This window comes from Notamacropus eugenii, chromosome 4 (assembly GCF_028372415.1).
Source record: "Notamacropus eugenii isolate mMacEug1 chromosome 4, mMacEug1.pri_v2, whole genome shotgun sequence".
Lineage (NCBI taxonomy): Eukaryota > Metazoa > Chordata > Mammalia > Diprotodontia > Macropodidae > Notamacropus > Notamacropus eugenii.
Window position 1 is genome coordinate 427,669,647 of NC_092875.1, and position 21,116 is coordinate 427,690,762.

The window sequence follows — 21,116 nt, forward strand, 5'->3', positions numbered from 1 at the left end:
AGGCAGTCAGGAAGACCAGAAAGAACAGTGACTTTAGAACCAGAAGTCCTAAATTGGAGCCCTAGCTCAGATATGTCCTGCCTATGCGACCTTAAGCAAGTTAGCAAACCCTAATTCATTTCCTCATCTGTAAAATTGGATTAATAACACTTACATTACCAGACTCATAGAATCATTACTAGGAAGGTACTTTGTAAAGCACAGATAAGCAGACCTGAATCATGTCTTCTCATTTCCTATCACCTCTTTGTGTTTATATTGAATAGCCTTTACTTCACAAGGTAGAAAATACATAAGTGAATAAATTTCCACCATCAGTTGGTTTATAATCAATCAACATTTATTAAGTACCTACTATGTACCAGGCACTATACTAAGAGCAAAAGATACAAAAAGATGCAAAACACAATCCCTGCCTTCAAGGAGCTCACAATCTAGTGAGAGAGATAACATGCAGGCAGACATATACAAACCAGCTATATACAGGATAAAAAGGAAATAATCTACCCAGGGAAGTCAGTATAATTAGAAAGGTTTGGAAAAGTCTTCCTGTAAGGAATGGAATTTTAGTTGGAATTTAAAGGACATCAGGGAAGTCATTAGGTAGAGTCTAAAATAAAGGGAGAAAGGGAGAGAGATCGATCCAGACATTTGGAGATAACCAGAGAAAATGCCCAGAACTGAGAGATGGAGTGTCTTGTTCTTGAAACAACAAGAAGGCCAGTGCCACTGGATTAAGGAGCATGTGGTGAGGACTAAGATTAAGGAAAATTAGGAACGTCGGAGGGGGCTAGTTTATGAAGGGTTTTGAATGCCAGAGGATTTGGTCCTGAAGGCAGTAGGAAGCCACTGGGGTTTAGTGAATAAGGTGTGAGATCGTTGGGCTTTAGGAAAATCACTTTTGTGCCTGAGTAGAGGAGAGGTTGGTTGGGGAGGGACTTAGGGCAGGCAGATCCACCACAGGCTATTGTAATAGTCCAAGTGTGAGGTGATAAAAGCCTGTCTAGGATGGTAGCAGTGTTAAAGAAGAGAAGGGGAGATGTTTGAGAGAAGTTGCAAAGGTGAAATCAATAGGTCTTGGCTATAGCTTGGATATAGCAGGTGAGAGACAGTGAGGAATCCTTAATGACTCCTAGGTTGTGAGCCTAAGGGATCAGGAGAATGGTGTTGACTTCTGCAGTAAAGGGGAAGACGGGTTTGGGGACAGTATCCATGCCAGTACTGCCCAAAATTAGGTTCCAACCATAACTTGGCCAGGGTTATTTCTTCATATCACTGCACTCCTACATAGACCCTTTATTTGAGCAATTTTACTCACTATCAGAAGCTTTTGTCTCCCATCATCCCTAGCAATTGTAGCCAGTTGCTGTGCCCCATCAGTGTTCCTAGTCTTTGTCTTCCTTCAGACCTGTGTGACAGCTCTCCTAGCAAATCCATAAGATCGTAGAGACAGAGAGATCTTAGAATTAATCATCTTCGGGGGGCGGAGCCAAGATGGCGAAGTAGAAAGACGCACATACACATAGCTCTGAACCCACAAATCACAGAACGGCTAGAGGGGACCAACCCAGGGCGAATTCTGCACCCAGAGACCACGGAATATTGGAGCGAGGGAGATTTCTGTTCCGGAGAGACCTGCAAACCTCTCGCGGGGGGTCCTTCACGCCGTGGACTGGGTGCCGGGACGGGGAGCAGAGGGCAGCCCTGCCGCAGCCACGACACCGTGAGGAAAAGATCCGAGAGGGCTACAGAGACGGGATCTCCAGCGGCCACGCGGGTCCCCCCACCCACAGAGGGACCTGCAAACCTCTCGCAAAAGGTCCGTTGCGCTGCAGACGCGGAGCCCAGACCGGACCTACAGCGGCCGCGGCTCTGAGAGGCACAGATCTGAGAAGGCTCCAGAGACGGGATCTCCAGCGGCGGCACAAGCCCCCCCACCAACAGGTGACTGATGGGGGTAGGTGAGAGAGTCTCTTTGGCGGGTTGAGAGGGGAGTGGGGTGCCCCCATGGCTCAGGCCCCCCCAGGAGATAGAAGCTGAGAGGCGGCTACAGACAAGGGCTCCCCAAACGGGCGGGAGCCTGGATCCATTGTGGAAGGTCTGTGCATAAACCCCCTGAGGGAACTGAGCCAGAGAGGCGGCCCTGCCCCTGACCACCTTGCAATCAGGCAAAGACACAGAAATCGAGGATTCTGTGTCCCAGCCCACCCAATGGTCTCGGGCCATGGAAGAGCTCAAGAGGAATTTTGAAAATCAAGTTAGAGAGGTGGAGGAAAGACTGGGAAGGGAAATGAGAGGGATGAGGGAGAAGCATGAAAAGCAGATCAGCTCCCTGCTAAAGGAGAACCAAAAAAATCTTGAAGAAATTGGCACCTTGAGAACTAGCCTAATTCAGTTGGCAAGGGAGGTGCAAGGGGCCAATGAGGAGAAGAATGCTTTCAAAAGCAGAATCAACCAAATGGAAAAGGAGATTCAAAAGCTCACTGAAGAAAATAGATCTTTCAAAACTGGAATGGTACAGATGGACGCTAAGGACTTTATGAGAAAGACAGATATCTCAGAACATACCGCACAGATTCGAAAAATGGAAGATAATGTGAAATATCTTATTGGAAAAACAACTGACCTGGAAAATAGAATCAGGAGAGACAATGTAAAAATTCTGGGACTACCTGAAAACCATGATCAAAAGAAGAGCCTAGACATCATCTTCCATGAAATTATCAAGGAAAACTGCCCTGAGATTCTAGAACCAGAAGGCAAAATAAATATTCAAGGAATCCGCAGAACACCGCATGAAAGAGATCCAAAAAGAGAAACTCCTAGGAGCATTGTGGCCAAATTCCAGAATTCCCAGGTGAAAGAGAAAATATTGCAAGCAGCTAGAAAGAAACAATTCAAGTATTGTGGAAATACAATCAGGATAGCACAAGATCTGGCACCCTCTACATTGAGGGATAGAAGGGAATGGAATAAGATATTCCAGAAGTCAAAGTAACTAGGACTGAAGCCAAGAATCACCTACCCAGCAAAACTGAGTATAATACTTCAGGAGAAAAAATGGTCTTTCAATGAAATAGAGGACTTTCAAATTTTCCTGATGAAAAGACCAGAGCTGGAAAGAAAATTTGACTTTCTAACACAAGAATGAAGAGAACCATGAAAAGGTGAACAGCAAAGAGAAGTCATAAGGGACTTACTAAAGTTGAACTGTTTACATTCCTACATGGAAAGACAATATTTGTAACTCTTAAAACATTTCAGTATCTGGGTACTGGGTGGGAGTACACACACACACACATGCACACATGCACACATACATAGAGACAGAGTGCACAGAGTGAATTGAAGAGGATGGGATCATATCTTAAAAAAAAAATGAAATCAAGCAGTGAGAGAGAAATATTGGGAGGAGAAAGGGAGAAGTTATATGGGGCAAATTATCTCTCATAAAAGAGGCAAGCAAAAGACTTATTAGTGGTTGGATAAAGAGGGGAGGCAAGAGAAAAACATGAGGTCTACTCTCATCACATTCCACTAAAGGAAAGAATATAATGCACACTCATTTTGATAGGAAAACCTATCTCATAATACAGGAGAGTGGGGGACAGGGGCACAAGCAGGGTGGGGGGGAGGATAGAGGGGAGGGCATGGGGAGGAGAATGCAATACGAGGTCGACACTCATGGGGAGGGAAAGGACCATAAGAAAATAGAAGTAATGGGGGACAGGACAGGATGGAGGGAAATATAGTTAGTCCTATACAACACAACTAGTATGGAAATCATTTGCAAAACTAAACAGATATGGCCTATATTGAATTGCCTGTCTTCCAAGGGGAAGGGGTGGAGAGGGAGGGAGCTAAAGAAGTTGGAACTCAAAGTGTTAGGACCAAATGTAATGTTCTTACCACTGGGTAACAAGAAATACAGGTTAAGGGGTCAAGAAAGCTATCTGGCCCTACAGGACAAAAGAGAAGACGGAGACAAGGGCAGGGAGGGAGGATAGAGGAGAGAGCAGATAGGTCACAGGGGCAATTAGAAAGCTTGGGTCTGGGGGGGGGAGGGGATAAAAGGGGAGAAAATTTGTAACCCAAAATTGTGTGAAAATAAATGTTAAAAGTTAAATAAAAAAAAAGAATTAATCATCTTCAACTCCTGCATTTATATAAGTGGGGAAACTGAGAACCACAGAGGTTAAGATCATATAGGTAATAAGCAGCAGAGCCAGAATTCGCACCCAGCTCCCTTCCAAATCCAGCACTGTACTGGTCATTTCATCTGTTCTCTGTAGCTACTTTCCACTCAGTTCTCATCCCATCTGCTGAGCAGTTGATCCACTCATGGTCCTTCCTAGTGTAGCAGTGAGGTTTTCCTTCGGCTATTAGAACTCATCTTTATCAGAGGAGCATTTTGAGAACACTAGTCCATTTGAAGATGTGTCTCTGAGTGGGTTTTTACAACTAAAAAAAATTACATCTCTATTATTTTTTAAACTTTCCTCTGTACAGTCCCCACAGACCTAGCTCTCATACAGGAGAATAAAGGAGTTCTTTCTCCCTGAATCTTCCAAATGAGTCTTTGTTGTCAACTCCACATTTGCTTATGGTAAGACATTGTCATGTGACTCCTTTCTCTTCCAGAATCTGAGAAATGAATCTTCTAACCATGCCAACAAATATCACTGGATTTAGAGGTTTGAGAGATCACCCCATTGTCTCCCCAGTTGTTCCTCTATGCTTCAGGGAAGTTGGGAGGAACAATTCAGATTACTCATGATCACTTTCTGGAGTTTCTAGAAAAGGCAGGATCTTGGAAAGACTTGCATTGAAATAATAAAGAGTGAAATGGGCAGAACCAAGAAAACACTGTATACAATAACAGCAATATTGTTCAGATAATAACTGTGAATGCCTAAACTATTCTGAGTATTATAAATACTCAGATCACCTACAAAGGACCTGTGAAGGAAGATGCTATCCACTTTCAGAAAAAGAACTGATACACGCACACATGCCCATGCACGTGTGTGCACACATGTGTGTATGGGTGTGTGTGTGTTAAATGGTGGCCTTCTTTGGTGTGGGGTAGGGAGTGAGGAATGGAAGGAGACAGTCTGGAACTTAAAATGTAACCAAAAAAAGATTTTAAAAGAAAAAGGAGGAGCTAGAGTTGACTCTCCCCAGGGTAGAAGTTAGAACACTTGAAGTACTTGTACTTGCTACATTTCCAGTACTATGCTAATGACTCCTCTCATCACGGAAGTAACCTGAGGTATGTTCAAGGATATGTCAGTAGAGAAAAGCTTTGGGCTTGGTAGGTTTTACTAAGCTGGAAAAGTTTCATGTGAAATCCAATGATAGGTTATCATTCAAAGGTTGACTTGGCTAAGTTTATAGTGACTCATCCTCAGATGTCTGATTATTAAGTGATAGTCATAGCAACTTATAAAGCACTGTACAGTGTGGTCTCAAAATCTTAGTACAGTTTTAAGCATTAATAGCTCAAAACATCACTAGTACTTTGGGGTCATCCTGTATATTAAGAAATGAAAGCGTCAAAGGACTTGGGATGTGGGAGGAACCTTAAAGACCATCCATTTCAAATCCCCTAATGTTACAGATAAGGAAACTGTGACCCCAGAGGAGAAATGATTTGTCCAAGGCCATGAATTCACTGATGAATAAACAAATTTTTGTGAAGTATTGTAAATAAACAAGAAATTAGACCAATTTTCTTCTAAATATTTACTTCCCCAAAGTTGGCTGTTTTCCCGGGCTTTTTTGTTATGCTCTGGGGGCCAGAATTAGCCCTAAGGGAATATCTCCCTAAAATTATCATAAAAGTGGATAGGAAAAGTTGATTTGAATATAAAAATTTGATTTATGTATATTTTTTCAGGAAAACGTCATCTAATACATTGTCTTAATTGTTTTAAGAAAATGAGAAATAACATCTAGCAAGAAAGCTATACCCTACAAGATACTCTACCCAAACCTCTTCTTAAGAATCCCCTACAAGGATACATTCAGGATTCTATCTATACGAGGGGAAAAAACTTTCTTTTTTCTGAAAAACTGTTAAGAAGCAGTGACAGGCTTCTGTGTTTTGTCTAATAACAAATATTTTATTCACCTTTAAGGTCCACAAAGTACTTTTACAATAATCCTGTAAAACAGGTATTGAAAGTATTATCCTCATCTCAAGGGTGGTGGTGTTTCTTTCCTCCCCTCCCCATTGAAATATAAGCTCCTTGAGGGAAGGGATTGCTTCGCCTTCTTGTTTTCTCCTAACTTATCATGGGATCAATTCCCTTTTAGTAATTTTTGTTCAGTACGAAGGGAATTTTCTTTGTGGTTCGATGAATAAATAAACATTTATTAAGGTCAGCTACCTGGCACAGTGAGTAGAGTGCCAGGCCTGGAGTCAGGGAGACTCATCTTCCTGACTTCAAATTTACACTCAGTCACTTTACTGGCTGTGTGACCCTGAGCAAGTCACTTAACCCTGTCTGCCTCAGTTTCCTTATGTGTCAAATGAGCTGCAGGAGGAAATGGCAAATCACTCCAGTATCTTTGCCAAGAAAATTCCCAAAATGGGGTCACAAAGAGTCAGACACGACTGAATGACGTGCTAAGTTTTTTCTCTTTGGCAGAGAAAACAGGATCACACAGGAATTACACATCTCTGCCTCCTTCTCTTAGTAATCATGATCCCACCCACAGGTCAGAGTGGATAAGGTTCTTGACCATGATCACCCTGATAACATCAGAGTTAAGACTCCAAGTCAAGTGTCTAGATTCTAAATCCAGCATATTTCCACACTCCCTCATACCATATACATTAGCACTTCAAGCATCTCAAGAATCTGAGGTATTTTTTTTTTCCATTGTGATTACTCCCAGAACCAATTCAGATGACATCTTCTCTATGATTCATATTATAACTATAAATAAACATTAACTTGGACCTGTAGTATATAACATTTCATATAGCTAGATTGTAAGTTTTCCTGAAGTTAGGGGCCATAACTCATACCTCTCAACCCATGGTGCCTAACACAGTGTCTTTTGTACTAATAGACACTCAGTAGATGGTTGTTGTAATGCTAGTGATGAAGAAGAGGAAGTGAAAAAGAAAGTGAAGAACAGGGAGAGAGGGTGAATTATTTTGCATTTTCCTTATGAATGTGCCTTCTTAGTTCAGTTAGCTAAAGCAATGTTAATGTTGGGATTAATTTCATCATTGTGTGAACTAAAGAACTTTGCTTCCTAGCCTGTTCACAGACTGCACATCCAACCTCAGTCAGTCCTCTTAGAGCTGTCTGTCAAGAGCCACATGTATCAAGTAAGAAAGAGAATGTAGATTGGTCAATACAAATCCAACATCACTGCTGGAAAAAAATAATTTAAAGAGCATATTCTGTTGAGTCAGCAGTGTCATCTTTGTCTCTGAAGAGGCCTCTGAGATTTTAGGATAGTAGAATCTAAAGTGTGTAAGGAATTAAAGGCAGGATTCCAAAAGTAGAAACAACAAAATGCAGAATGGAAGATGGAAGGTTCTCAAAAGCAAAATCCTAACAACATTGAACTAGACTTGATTGACTGGAAACTACAGGAAAGTAGATTTTTATCTCAATATAAGAACCAACTTTCTGACAAATAGAGTTACTCTGCCATAAAATGAGCAGTTTTATGAGGTAGTTCTGGTCATTTGAAATCGTGTAAGGCTTAGTTACAACCTACTGAGGGTGTTGTAAAGGAGATAACTTTGAGGTTTAAGTTTGCTGTATATGACCTCCAACATTCTATGATTCCCTTTCATTCTTGAAATTAAAAATAACTTATATAACTGGTTCTTATTTAAAAATATATTTGATCCAAATTCCATTAATCATGAGATAGAATTTTTTTTTGTCTTTTAAGAGTATTTCTGTTAAATAAGAGAGAAAAATTGAATATACATTTAGTACTCATTAAGAAATAGAAAAAAAATAGAGCAGTAGAACAAATAGATAAATGAAAAAGAAGTCATTGAACTAAACAACCCAATAAATCCAAGAATATAAATTATTGGAAAAGAATTCCCTATTCAATAAGGATGCATAGGAAAACTGGGAAGCAATTGGGCAGAAATTAGGTTTAAATCAGCATATGATACCACATGCTACAATAAACTCAAATGAATATACGGCCTGAATCCTAATGGTCCTCCCATTCAAAAAATTAGAACAGAATCAACTCAGGTATAATTTTTGCAGCTATAGTCAGTCGGTGATTTCTTTGCCAAATAAGAGAAAGCAATAACCACCAAAGATAAAACAATTGTAAATAAAATAATTTAATTGATATGGAATTCAAAAACATTTACACCAATAAAATCAACATAATTCGATCAGAAGGAAGAAAAAAATTAGAAAAAAAATCTTTGCATGAGTTTGTGGGGGAGGGGGAGGTTCCCTTTAGGAGCTGGGTTGCCCCCTTTTAAAATAGTGTAAAATTGAGTTGTTGTTGGGTTTTTTTGGCTGACATCATGTAGCTAACTCATTTGAACTAGTAGTCCACTAAAACGCTAAGATTTTCTTAGTCTGTGATTTAATTCACCAAGAACTTGTGAAATATCTCCTCTATGCAGACACTATGCTAGATATGCAGGGCACAGACAAAAAAAGAAACAAGCTGCCTTCAAGGAGCTTACTTTCTACTAGTGTGGGGGAGTATGTATGTATATATACACATACACACACATATATGTATATATGTATACATATATATAAAATATGTACATTGGCAAATTCAAGGTAGTTTGAGGAGGGAAGGAGCACTAACAATTTGAGTGGGAGGGACACATCATGGAATGAGAGAGATCAACTCCCTGATAAAACTTAGGACATCCATTTTATTCCTCTCTGTATCCCCCATGGCACCTGGGACAAGATCTTTACTTGATTGAAGTGGCCACTTAAATATTCATAGACAGAAGCAAAACTTTTAAGGACCCACATGAGATTCTCTAATTCATTCCCCTGATCGGTAACCATTTTATTGGAACATATGGCTGAAAATAATATCCTTTTTTCTCATCCAAATTCTGTGGGGTTTTTTTTTGGAAGTATTATCTGTTATGCATTTATATAGCTAATTTATCTGAGATAAACTACAGTTTTATACCCCAGGAGATCAACTCAGCACTTTGGCTCTATCATCAGGGTCATAAATTAGAAATGTCATTTGGCATCCCTGCTGCAAAGGTTTACACATCCTTGTGATTTGAGAACAAGTATACTTCCATCAAGGGAGTCTTCTTGTTAGCCACAAGCATGGCAGCCTTCTATGACCGTGTTTGATTATTAGATATTGAATAGAAATGCTTCAGATTTAATGCAGTTTTCAATATGTATGAATCATTCTGCCTGTTTCTTAGGTATTCGCCGCCAGACAGCCCACTGTGTGAAGAAGGGGAAAGGCATGGTCAGAGCTACATTCTGTGACCCTGAAACGCAGCCCAATGGCAGGCAGAAGAAATGCTACGAAAGGAATTGTCCTCCCAGGTAACATCACATAAAACCTAAGAGGTTGTTTGTGTCTGTTCAGGGTTGGGTTTCGGCTCATAAGAACCCATCGTCCAGGAAGCAACGCTCTGTAGGAATTAAAGGTTTCCATGGTTATAGTATCAGTTTCTACAACAATATACAATTGAAAACAATGTCTCCCTGGGGAGTGAAATATGTTTATAGAATCCAATATGTCTGTGATCTGGGTTTAATTATTTGGTAAGTATGAATCACAAAGTAATGTGGTGGGCAAAGCCTTGCAGATTTCTGGAAAGCTACTTAGCAGAAGAATGTGAATCTTCTGGGCTACGTTAGGTATCACCTTCCTTATGAAGATTTCCCTTATTCTCTTGGTTAAGAGTGATCTTTCTCCCTCTAATTTTCTCAGAGCATTTTGTATCTTTGCTTTGTGCTTACCTTAGTATATCCCTGGGATCACACAATGTGAAGTTGACTTCAGATATCATTTACTTCAAACCTTCATTGATGAGGAGACAGAGGTCTAGTGAAGTTAGATGGCTTACTCCAAGTTATATAGACAGTAAGTGGAAAATCTGAGATTTTAAATCCCAGTAATATGATCTAAGATTTGAAAAGGATCTCTTTTTGTTCATGTTTTATTTTTTTCAAATTACATGAAAAAACAATTTTTAGCTTCTATTTTTATAAAAATTATTTTTAACATCTTTTTTAAAACTTTGAGTTCCAAATTCTCTTTCTCCCTCCTCTCCCACTTCATTGAGAAGACAAGCAATTTGATACAGATGATGTGTGTGCAACTGAACATCTTTCTTTTTAAGATTCATTTTTCTAGGCTTTAAATTTAAAAATATTAATTAATTAAGCTTCATTTTTTCTTATGAATTTAGCAGCAGTCAAACCCAAGCCTTTATTGAGAAAGAAGGTTGCATAAGAAATTATGAGCCTCTCTAATGGATGATTTATTTTTTAAGAATAGCAGTCCACAAGTGAGATGGGCTACATTGGGAGACAATGGATTCCCCATGTTCTTCTCCATCTGAGCTCTGTAGTCTTTCTACCATACAGGAACCCAGATCTAGAGTTTCAAAGACCTTGAAAGCAATGTAATGGATCAGAGTATAAGCTGATGAACCCAGGGATCTTGGGGGTACTTTGTTCTTTCTACATGCCTCTCTAGTTCCTTGTTGTCAGAGCATCTTGACAATAAAGAAATTAAGTCTTTTCCGAAGGAACTGTATTCTCCAATTAAGCGTGGAGGTGCTCCATTTTATATCAGATCAGTCTTTTGAAATGGACCAGTTTTTCTGCCACTTTTAAGGAGAAAGGAAGTTCTGGTAATTACAAAGAAAAAGCTAATGGGTCCTAAATAGGAATTGTGTTCCCTGGCAACCCACCTCCACTCCTGTGCAATACCAGACCACCTGGGGTTTTTTTTCCCCTTGGTTAGTAAATAATTAGTCATGTTTATAGCTGTGTCTCCTATACTGTTTTACTATGATCCTCAGAGGAAAAAGAAAAGAATAGTAGCAAGCATTTATATAGCACTATAAGGTTTAGTAAAGCACTTTAATATTTATCTAGTTTGATTTTTACAACAGTGTGAGGTAAATATAATTATTAACCCCCATTATGTGGGTGAAGAAATTTAGGCTGAGAAAGGTTAAGTAACTTTAAGAGCTAGTAAGTGTCTGAGGCAGAATTCAGATGCAGAACTCCTTGATTCCTAGGCTAGAGTTCTAACCTCTAGATCATCTAACTGCCTCAAAGTAAAAATAAAAAGCCCGGCATCTCACATATTAGTCATTTTTGTTGTAAGACAAATATATTTTTCTCCTGACCATACCATTATACTGTCCAGATCTTCAAAAAAATGAGTATTTAAAAAAAAAATTGAAAGACAAGGCTATAAAGTGATTTGACAAATCCCAAATTTCTACCACCTAACACTTTCCTTTTTTTCTTGGGACTAATTACTTTTCTCTTCATAATATTCTCCACCTTCTGAATGCCTGTGCACAGCTTAGATTGTTCAAGAGTGCACATCTTACCCCTCTTGCTAGATTAAAGGTCCTTAAGGGACCCAGTCAGTGTGTTAGCTCCTTGTTGTCCCCCCCACCCCCAGAACATTCAGCTCAGTGCCTTGCTTACAATGGCAAACCTATTGGTTGAACTAGTAAATGGATCAATAGCTATCAAAGATCAACAAATTAGTAGAGTATGCTTGATTAGACAGGTCTCTCCTTCATCTAAGGAGTTATTTATTTAACAGATAGATAAACTCATTCTTTATTGGCAGGAGGTTGTGAATCTAAATGGTGTTTTTGAGCCTTTAAAAGTAATAAATCATGCTTGGTGAATTTTTTATGGCTTGGGATATGGTTTGATTTTAGTTAAACAAGTGGATTTGGGATCCCATATCACCAGCTAAAAGAACTAAGTTCAGATAGTTGTTTGAGCTTTAGTGGACACAGGCTGAGAGATGATCTTATTCACTTATATCCAGATGTATGTATTTTGTTGGTGTCTGTCAATCTGAAAGAGAAAGTTGACTGAAAGATGAGAGTTCACTTCAGGTGGAATGGGGAGACAGGTACATGATGGCTTCATAGTGTGCAGATGGTTGAGAAGTGGGCCTGGAGGCCCAGTTCCAGGCAGGATTAGACAAAAGCTTGCTTATTATAGCTAGGAAACCCAGAGGTGGACTCAAATCATGAACAGATCAGATTAATATTTACTAAGAAAAGTTTGCAATAAGAAAAATCAATCAGAAAATAAGCTGTATGAATCACACTGTGTATGAATTTAGTGTAATTCAACAAGTATTTAATAAGCACCTACTACACAGAAGACTGTGCTAGAATACTAGGGATATAGCCAAGAAGAAAAATGATGCAGCTCCCACGGTGAAAAACCTTGCCATCCAGTTGGGGAATATGACATATGCTCCAACAAGCATGATATATGGTAGGGAGGGATCAGAATCAACCAGAGACCCAAACAAAAGGCCTGGGAATATTTGAGAAGGTAAATAATGCTTTCCAGCTGAAGTGTATATGTGTTGGGAGGGCCTCAGGGAAGGCTTCATGGGAGTAAGTGGCCTCTGAGATGGGGACCTCCTTAAGGAAAGAAGATTTTAAGAAGCACAACTTTGGAGCAAATGTGTTTTAGGCATCTCACAGTCTGGAAGAATGCACAGCACAGTCTATACGTGAAAAGCCCTGTTCTGAGTTTTGTGTCTCTGCAGAATCTACAAAGAAAAAAAATCATTGTGCGTATATTTTGTTGTATAAAATGCATTGAATAAGCCTCTGGGGCTGGAAAAAAAGGGGGTAAAGAACAAGATTGGGCCAAAGGTAGTATTTCAGTTAGGATGAAACATTGTGAGTGAAAGTGAGTGATTGACAGAAGTTTAGCTCAAATATGAAAACGATATCTCCTAGATCAATATTTACAAGAGCAGATAGATATGATTCTAGTCCAGAACCACTTCTCTTTGAGGAGAGCAGAGGCTAGACTTCTAGGCTCAACTTCCTGCTTCCCATCCTGGCAAGAATGAAATTCTCCCTTGGACAGGTGTGGAGGGAGAAAAGACTAGAGATGTCTATTCAAACCATGCTACACATGGAGGACATCTATCCCTGTAACAATTTAACTAGATAAATGCATTCAACTAGCTATTTCTAAGTAGAAATTTAAGTATATAATTAAGGGATTCTGCCTGTATCTTATATGCAAAGATTAACAAAAATATTTCTAAGTGGATAAATTGTAATTTTCATAGTTTATGTTAAAATCTTTAATGAAATTATTTAAATATATTTAATGATTTCAGTTTCAAAAAAAAGTGAGTGATTGAAATATCCCTAGGAAATTTTTTTTTGGAGTAAGATTACAGTAAATCTTAAATGTCAAGCTAAGAATTGTGGGTTTTTTCCACCACAGGCAATAGTGATCCACTGATAAATTTTGAGTGGGGAGAGATATGGCCAATGAAATGAAATGAAGATAATTGTAGTGGCTGTGTGAAAGACGGCTTGGAGAAGGGAGAGCTACTGGAAGCGAAGAAGCCAGTTCAGAACCTTTTACAATATTCTAGGAGATAACTGATAAGGAATGGAATTAGTTGGGCAGCTACGTGAGTGTAGACAGGAGATATGGTATCAAAGATGCTCATCTTTGAAATCCCTGGAAGAGAGAGTCAACAGTGCTGAATGATCTATATTCAAAGACTGAGAAAAGACTGAAGACTGAGAAAAGGACTTATTTGACACTGATGATCATATAATAAATAATATTTATGGACATGTTAACATTGCAAAGAATTTTGTGTACATTATCATAATTAATCTTAACAACTTGGTGAGGGTAGGTGTTATTGTTATCACCATTGTACCAGTTAGGAAACTGAGGCTTAAAGGGCTTGGATGCCATACCCAAGATAACATGGCTGTTGAATGTCTGAGACAGAATTTGAACCCGGGGGGTCCTGGCACCAAGGCCAGCACTCTTTGTACCATGACATGCTTTTCAGTTGTTTCAGTTATGTCCAACTTTTTGTAACCCCGTTTGTAGATTGTTTTTGGCAAAGGTACTAGAGTGGATTGCCAGTTTCTTCTCCAGCTCATTTTATAGTGGAGAAAACTGAGGCAAACAGGGTTAAGTGACTTACTGAGGGTCATACAGCTAGTGTCTAAAGCCAGATTTGAACTCAGGAAGATGTCTTCCCCACTCTAGGCCTAGCATTCACTGCACTGTGGCACCACCTAGTTGCCATGCTGTTACCTCTCTAAGATGCGCTGATTATATTAACATATATTTGTATGTTGTTTTTGTTTGTTTCACCTGGATCTGTAATTTCATCATTGTAGGGAATTTCTGGTCCATTTAAGAAGATAAGCAGTTTCCTTGGATCACTTAGGGATTAGACAACTTGCCTATGGTACCTAAGAAGCAGAATCTGAACCCAGGTCTTCCTGATACTAAGGCCAGCTCTCTATCTACTGCATCACTGTCTTTTTTCTTGCCCTACATGTTTGATAAGATGTTAGTGTAAGTTAATAACCATAAGTCATTTCTTCTACAACATACCTATTGATATTCTCCCAACCACCCCAACTTCCCAATTCACTCTTTTCCCATGACTTTTTCCCCCATTCCACTTTAGCTACATACGAAGATGATCATACCTTTGATGTTTTCATCACCCACATGTTCTTCTTCCATGGTCATGAACTCTGAAATGTTTTTTGAAATTCTCATCATAATCTTTTATCATTCTAGCTTTCCCTCTGCCTAATGACCCTTAACCCTGTTTTTCATTCTCACAGTGACCTCCAGTTCCTCCACTTTTCAGTTCTTACCCACGTTAAAGCTTTGTTCTTCTCCCTTCCCTATCCCTTGTTGAACCTGTTCACCTTTACTCATACTAGAGATGCTAGTCCTTCTTGAACACCCACGCACCACTTTACAGGGCTGCTCATCCACCTTTGGTGTCCACCTCTCACTTATTCTCCCCTGTGACTCTAAGAAACTGTAGCATGCACAGCAGCCACACTGGCAAAACTGTCTCTGCAGATGGGCTAAACCAGGTTGAGGGTAACCAACAGGCCTTAAATCAGTCGTTGAGTTAGGGGAATGTCTACCTCATGCCTGTGAAGACATCCTCTGGCAGAATGGGCAGATGAGAGCGATTTGTTCCAGCAACCATGAAGATGGCTGAAGCAGGAGCTGTGGAGTGCTTAGAGCTTGGTCAGATATGGAAGATGCTAAGTTTATCCACTGCACAGTGGGCCATCACCAGCTGTCTTGGCTTTTGTCCTGTCACTGGATTTGGATGCTCAGGAAGAGTGAGGCTGATAACTTTGTGCAACTCTGCCTCACTTGAATCCAGTTCATGAGGAAGTCAACATACAGCTCATGATGTCACTGGTCCTCTAGGAAAATGAAGGACCAACAGCTATTCTATTCACCTAGGTGGTGTAGTGGTTAGAGTGCAAGGTCTGGAGTGAGAAAGACCCAAGTTCAAATATGATCTCAGTCACTTACCAGCTGTATGACCCTGGGCAAGTCGCTTCTGTTTGCCTCAGTTTCTTCAACTGTCAAATGGGGAGAACAAGTCATTGTGAAAATATAATAACAGCATAATATAGTATAGTGTAATATAAACAGTCATTTTAAAGTTCTTAGCACAGTATCTGGCACATAGTAGGTGCTATATAAATGCTTATTCCTCCCTTCTTTCCTTTGAGTACCTTGTCCTCTTGTCCTATTGCCAACCATGCCTTACTAAATCTCAGCCTTAAAATCCTCACCCTATCCTCTGTCTTGGCTCCTATTCACACACAGCTAAATCAAGTTGGAGAATATCACAAAATCATGCTGATCAGGTCCACTACAAATTTACTTTACAAGATTTCAATGGTGTACTCACTATACAAGGCAATTCACCTATGGCCCTCCAATCAGTTCACTATCCCATTCACCACAGGGGCTATTCCAAACCTTTTCATCCCTTCTCAATCCTCCCATGGCAGCCCCTGTGACTTTGGTAATCAAGACAAGTATTACGTGCAAACAAGTACTGATGCAAAAGTAGCTTTCCTGCTTAGGGATGGAGAGTTTTTGTTTCTCAGTCTAGCCTCCCCATACACTGTCTGCAACCTGATGAAACCTGATATATCACCTTTCATGTAAAAAAAACTCAGAGGACTTTACCTGTACTTTTTCATGAGTTTCCTGAAGTAGAAGCTGTGGGAGTGAAGTGGAAGGATAGTGGGGAGCAAGCTCCAGGAAATCCTTCCTGCTCTCCTTATCCCTGTCAGAAATATCTCATGGTGTAAAGAAAGAGGATAATTTTTCATCTTTAAGCTACTGGCAAGCATATGCAAAGTGTCCGTCACAGTACGGAGGAAATATCAGGAAGGCAAAACAAAGAGGTCCATTATCACTTCTCACGGACACGACTGAAGGCCCAGCAGAGAGTAATTAGATAAATCAGCCGTTCAGTCAGCTCAGATTAAGGAGCAGCCAGAATGACATTTCCTATATTCAGCAGTGTGCTTAGACTCCTGGGAAAATGTCAAAGGTAGAACAAAGTAATTAAATTAGTGAAGGAGATATTCGTTTGGTTTCACATCACACAGTTCCAAATATTAATTTTTTGTCAGTGTGTGGCACCCAGATTTTCTAACATTGGGAGAAAAGAAAGTGATCTCATTTTAAACCCACCCCACCCAAGCAGAATTTCTTCAAAAGTCCTGGCTTTAAAAAACAACTGCATTTTTGGAAGCATTGATTCTTTTTCCCTGTAAATTTCAGCCGAGGTCTTAGTTTGTAGTGAAGTCATAAAGTCATAAAGTCACAGCTAACAAGGACAACAATAATAGTACGTTTACATTGTACTTGAAGATGTGTAAAACTTAGGCTATCTCAACTGATCCTCACAACAGTTCTTTAAGGTGAGTGCAGTTATGATCCCCATTTTACAGATAAGGAAACTGAGGCTGAAAATGTTAGGACACTTGTCTAGAGTTACACAGCTCATATAAATATCCGAGGCAGGATTTGAACTCTGACTGTGAGCAAGACTTTTAACCTCCCTGGCTCTCAGTTCCCTCATCTGCTAAATGATGAGGTTAGACTAATGGTCTCTGAAATGTCTTCCAACTCAATTCAATTCAACTCAGTAAACCTTCATTAAGCACCTATTATGTGCCAGATTACAAAAAGAGGCAAAAGACAGTCCCTGCTCTCAAGGAGCTTACAATCTCAAGGGGAAGATGACATGCAAACAATTATATACCAAGAAAACTATATACAAGATAAATGGGGAAATAATTCAAAAGAAGGAAAGGGGTGGAATTAAGAAGTGTTGGAAAAGGCTTCCTGTAGAAGATGGAATTTTAGTTGGGATTTAAAGAAAGCCAAAAGAGGTCAGTAGTCAGAACAGAAGAAGGAGGCCTTTCAAGTCATAGGGGACAGCCAGAGAATCTCTAGATGGATGACTTTACAATCAATCTTGGAGTCTCTTGTAGCTTTCACTCTATGATCCCCTGATTTTTGACCTGCACATATCTTGGTGAAGATGTCAATACACAGTTTTAGGGACAATAGACAGAATATAGAGAAGAGAATGGAAACCAGTCAGTATGTCTAATGAGCTCTTGAATAATCAAGAATTAACTATCTATCCCATTGATGGCCTCAAACAAACACTGGACCAAGGTGAGATAGTTCAGTGGTTGTGTTGTGTGTTTTGTCCTTCATTCTCAAAGAGGACCATGACATCGAGATGATGAAATGACTTGCAGTTGACTTTGATTTGAGTGAGGGAGGGCTGTGCAAGGTCACCAACCTCAGGGTTCCTGGATAAAAGAGAAACAGTTACTATTTAATAATTACATTCACTCTGTGCTAGGTGGGTGGTGACCTGTGGGGATAATTGGGCATATTAATAATGAAAATGACAAAAATCATGATTATCTCAATAGATGCAGAAAAAACTTTTGATAAAATTCAATAATTATTCCTATTAAAAACTCTAAGAATCATTGAAATAAATGGAGAGTTCCCTAAAATAGCAAGTAGTATCGCTCTAAAACCATCAGGAAGTGCTATCTGTTATGGGGATAAGCTAGAAGCCTTTCCAGTAAGATCATGGGTGAAACAAGAAAGTTCATTAGTAGTACAGTGGATAGAACATTGAACCTGATGTCAGGAAGATCTTCCTTCAAATATGACCTCAGATACTTATAGATGTCTTTCTACTATCTACTAGCATGCCCATTTCTCCCCTATTCTCATAAAGCTCTTACTTGAGTCATCCATCGCTACTTGCTATCATCTTATATCTTCTTTCTTTAGTGGCTAAACTCCTTGGGAAGACTGTCTACCATAGGTGCTTTTCATTCTGTTCTTGGCTCTCTAGAGTCTGCTTTCTGAAACTGCTCTCTTCAAAGTTACTAAAACTAATGGATTTTTTTTAATGCTTATCTTCTGGACCTTTATGCAGCCTTTGACACAGTCAATAATTCTCTTCTCCTTGACACTCTTCTCTCTAGGTTATCAAGACACTACCATGTCCTGGTTTTTCTCCTTCCTATCTAACTGTTCTTTCTCAGTCCTCTTTGACGATTCTATCCAGGTCATACCTGCTTACTGCAGATGTCCCCTGGGACTCTGTCTCATGCCCTTTTCTCTTCTCCCTCTATACCATCTGACTTGGAGATCTCATCAGTTCTCATAAAATTCAGTGATCATCTCTAAGATTTATTTATCCAACCCTAATCTCTGTTGACTTCTAATCTAGCATCTCCAACTTCCTAATGACATCTTGAACTGGATGTCCTCTAGACATCTTAAACTCAACATGTCCAAAATTGACTTCGTTATCTTTCCCCCCAAACCTTCTCCTTTTCAAATTTTTCAATTTCCCTTGATGGCACCACTATCCTCCCAGTCATCTAAGCTTGCAGCCTTGATGTCCATCTTGACCCCTCTCCCATTGAGAATGCACTTGAAGACCTCCAGTGAGGGAGAGGCCATGGTTTCCTAAGGCAGCACTTAAGGATGGCTCTTATTGTGAGGAAGTATTTCCTCATATTAAACATCTGCCTCCCTACTCTTAGTTATGCCCTTTAAAGCCAGCAGAATAAATTCATTCCTCCTTCCATACGATCACCTTCCAAATACTTAAGAAGGCAATTGTGTTCCCTTCTCCATTGCGTCTTTTCTTCTCTGGGCTAATTGTCACCACTCCTTTCAAGACTCTTTGCTGTCCTGCTTAAGCTTTTCTGAATCCTTCTCACTCTCCCATATCGTTAAAAAGTGGCATCCAGAATTGAGCATAGTACTTCAGGTGTAGCCTGACCATGGCAGAGTACAGGAGAATTATCACCTTTCTAGGCTTAAACATTATGTCACCGTTAACATAGCTGAAGACTTAGCTATTTTGACTGTCACTCTCAACTCACATTGAGCTTATAGTGTGCCAAAAACTTCAGATCTTTTTCAGATAAACTGATATTTAGCTATACCTGTACCATCTTGTAGTTATGAAGTTGATTTTTTGAACTATATAACTTTGAATTTATTCCTATTATATTTAATGCTATTAGATTGAACCCATTTTTTCCTAGCCTATCAAGATAGTTTTCAATCCTGAATCAATTATCCACTGTGTACAATATGCCCTCAAGTTTTGGGTGCAAATATTATAAGTATATTATAACTGTATTTGTCCTATTTACTGTTAAATATGCTAAATAGGACAGGAGCGACAACAAATTCCCAGACAACTGCATTGGCAACTTTCTTCCCATTTCATGGCAGACCATTGATGACTATGTCTTGCCCAGATCACTCCATCTTTTTTTTTTTTAAGAATAGAATGAGAAACTTCAAAGTACTCACACATTTCTGTCATTGTATTTCATATTTGTTTTCTTTTGAATACATGGAACTAGATATGTTTTGTGACTTTTTAAAATATTGCCATGAATTTCCTTGTAGATGGTGGGCAGGAGAATGGCAGGCCTGTTCAGCAACCTGTGGGCCTCAAGGAGAGAAGAAACGAACGGTGCTGTGTATTCAAACAGTGGGCTCTGATGAACAGGCCCTTCCTTCTAAAGACTGCCATCATTTGCTTAAGCCAAAGGCTCTCATATCCTGCAACAGAGATGTCCTGTGTCCATCCGACTGGACAGTGAGCAACTGGAGTGATGTAAGTTGAGCCATATGAGTCAAGTGTTAGTTATGAGGGTTTTACCAGATCTCTAAGTGGTCCTTCTCTACAGCCAAGCTCTAGATCTGGGGTGGGGAACCTGCAGCTTTGAGGCCACATGTGGCCTCCTAGATCCTTGGCTGCAGCTTTTTGACTGAGTCCAAGTTTTATAGAACAAATCCTTTTATTAAGGGGATTTGTTTTGTGAAGTTTGGATTCAGTCAGAGGGGCAGCACTTGCGGCCCTTCAAGGCCACATGAGGCCTGGAGGCCACAGGTTCCCCAGCCCTGCCTCAGATGATCAGAAAACTGAGGCAATGGTCTGTCTTCCCCTCCTCCTTCTTTCCCCATCTACATTATATTACTACTGATTCTTAAGCTGGATTTGTTGTTAGCCAATAAGGCTAGTACTCCCCAAGGTTATTTATATATTCATGATGGACTCTTGGAAATTGACAGTCTTTGAAATAAAAAAAATAGATACCTTAATGGTTTAATGACAGGGAACAAAATGACATTTGGGTGTAGGAAAACTAATATCCTCTCTAATCATCTCTTTATTGTAGGCAGTTTCCTATTCTGCCTATTTTTAGGGGACATGTCACTCTGACAAAGCTTTTAGTTATACTCTTAGAAGAAATCAGGGTGACGTTGCTTAGAGCCATTTTTTTGGATTAGCATTCTAGTTGTAGGATTGATTTTCTGGAACAAGTAATTCAGAAACAGTCAGATATAAGTTTATCCTCAGCAGAGAACTTCCCAGATTGGCATCTTGAGGCTTTGGTTGGTTCCCAAGGTGGCTCTGAAGGAAGTGCAGTATTTTCACTGTAAGAATCAGAGGTCATCATTGTCTCCAGTTGTGTT

General features: G+C 39.7%; 1 protein-coding gene across 3 annotated transcripts in view; it reads left to right on the plus strand.

Moving 5' to 3' along the window:
- Nucleotides 1–21,116, plus strand: part of ADAMTS12 (ADAM metallopeptidase with thrombospondin type 1 motif 12) — a 528,119-nt gene that overhangs the window by 432,059 nt on the left and 74,944 nt on the right. For all 3 annotated transcript variants that reach the window (XR_011966393.1, XM_072605885.1, XM_072605886.1), the window contains exons 17-18: nt 9,422–9,548; nt 20,043–20,253. Coding sequence is in view for 2 of the 3 variants with exons in the window: in XM_072605885.1 (XP_072461986.1) it covers nt 9,422–9,548; nt 20,043–20,253 (338 nt within the window). In the remaining variant the exon portion in view is untranslated. The remainder of the gene's footprint in view (nt 1–9,421; nt 9,549–20,042; nt 20,254–21,116) is intronic.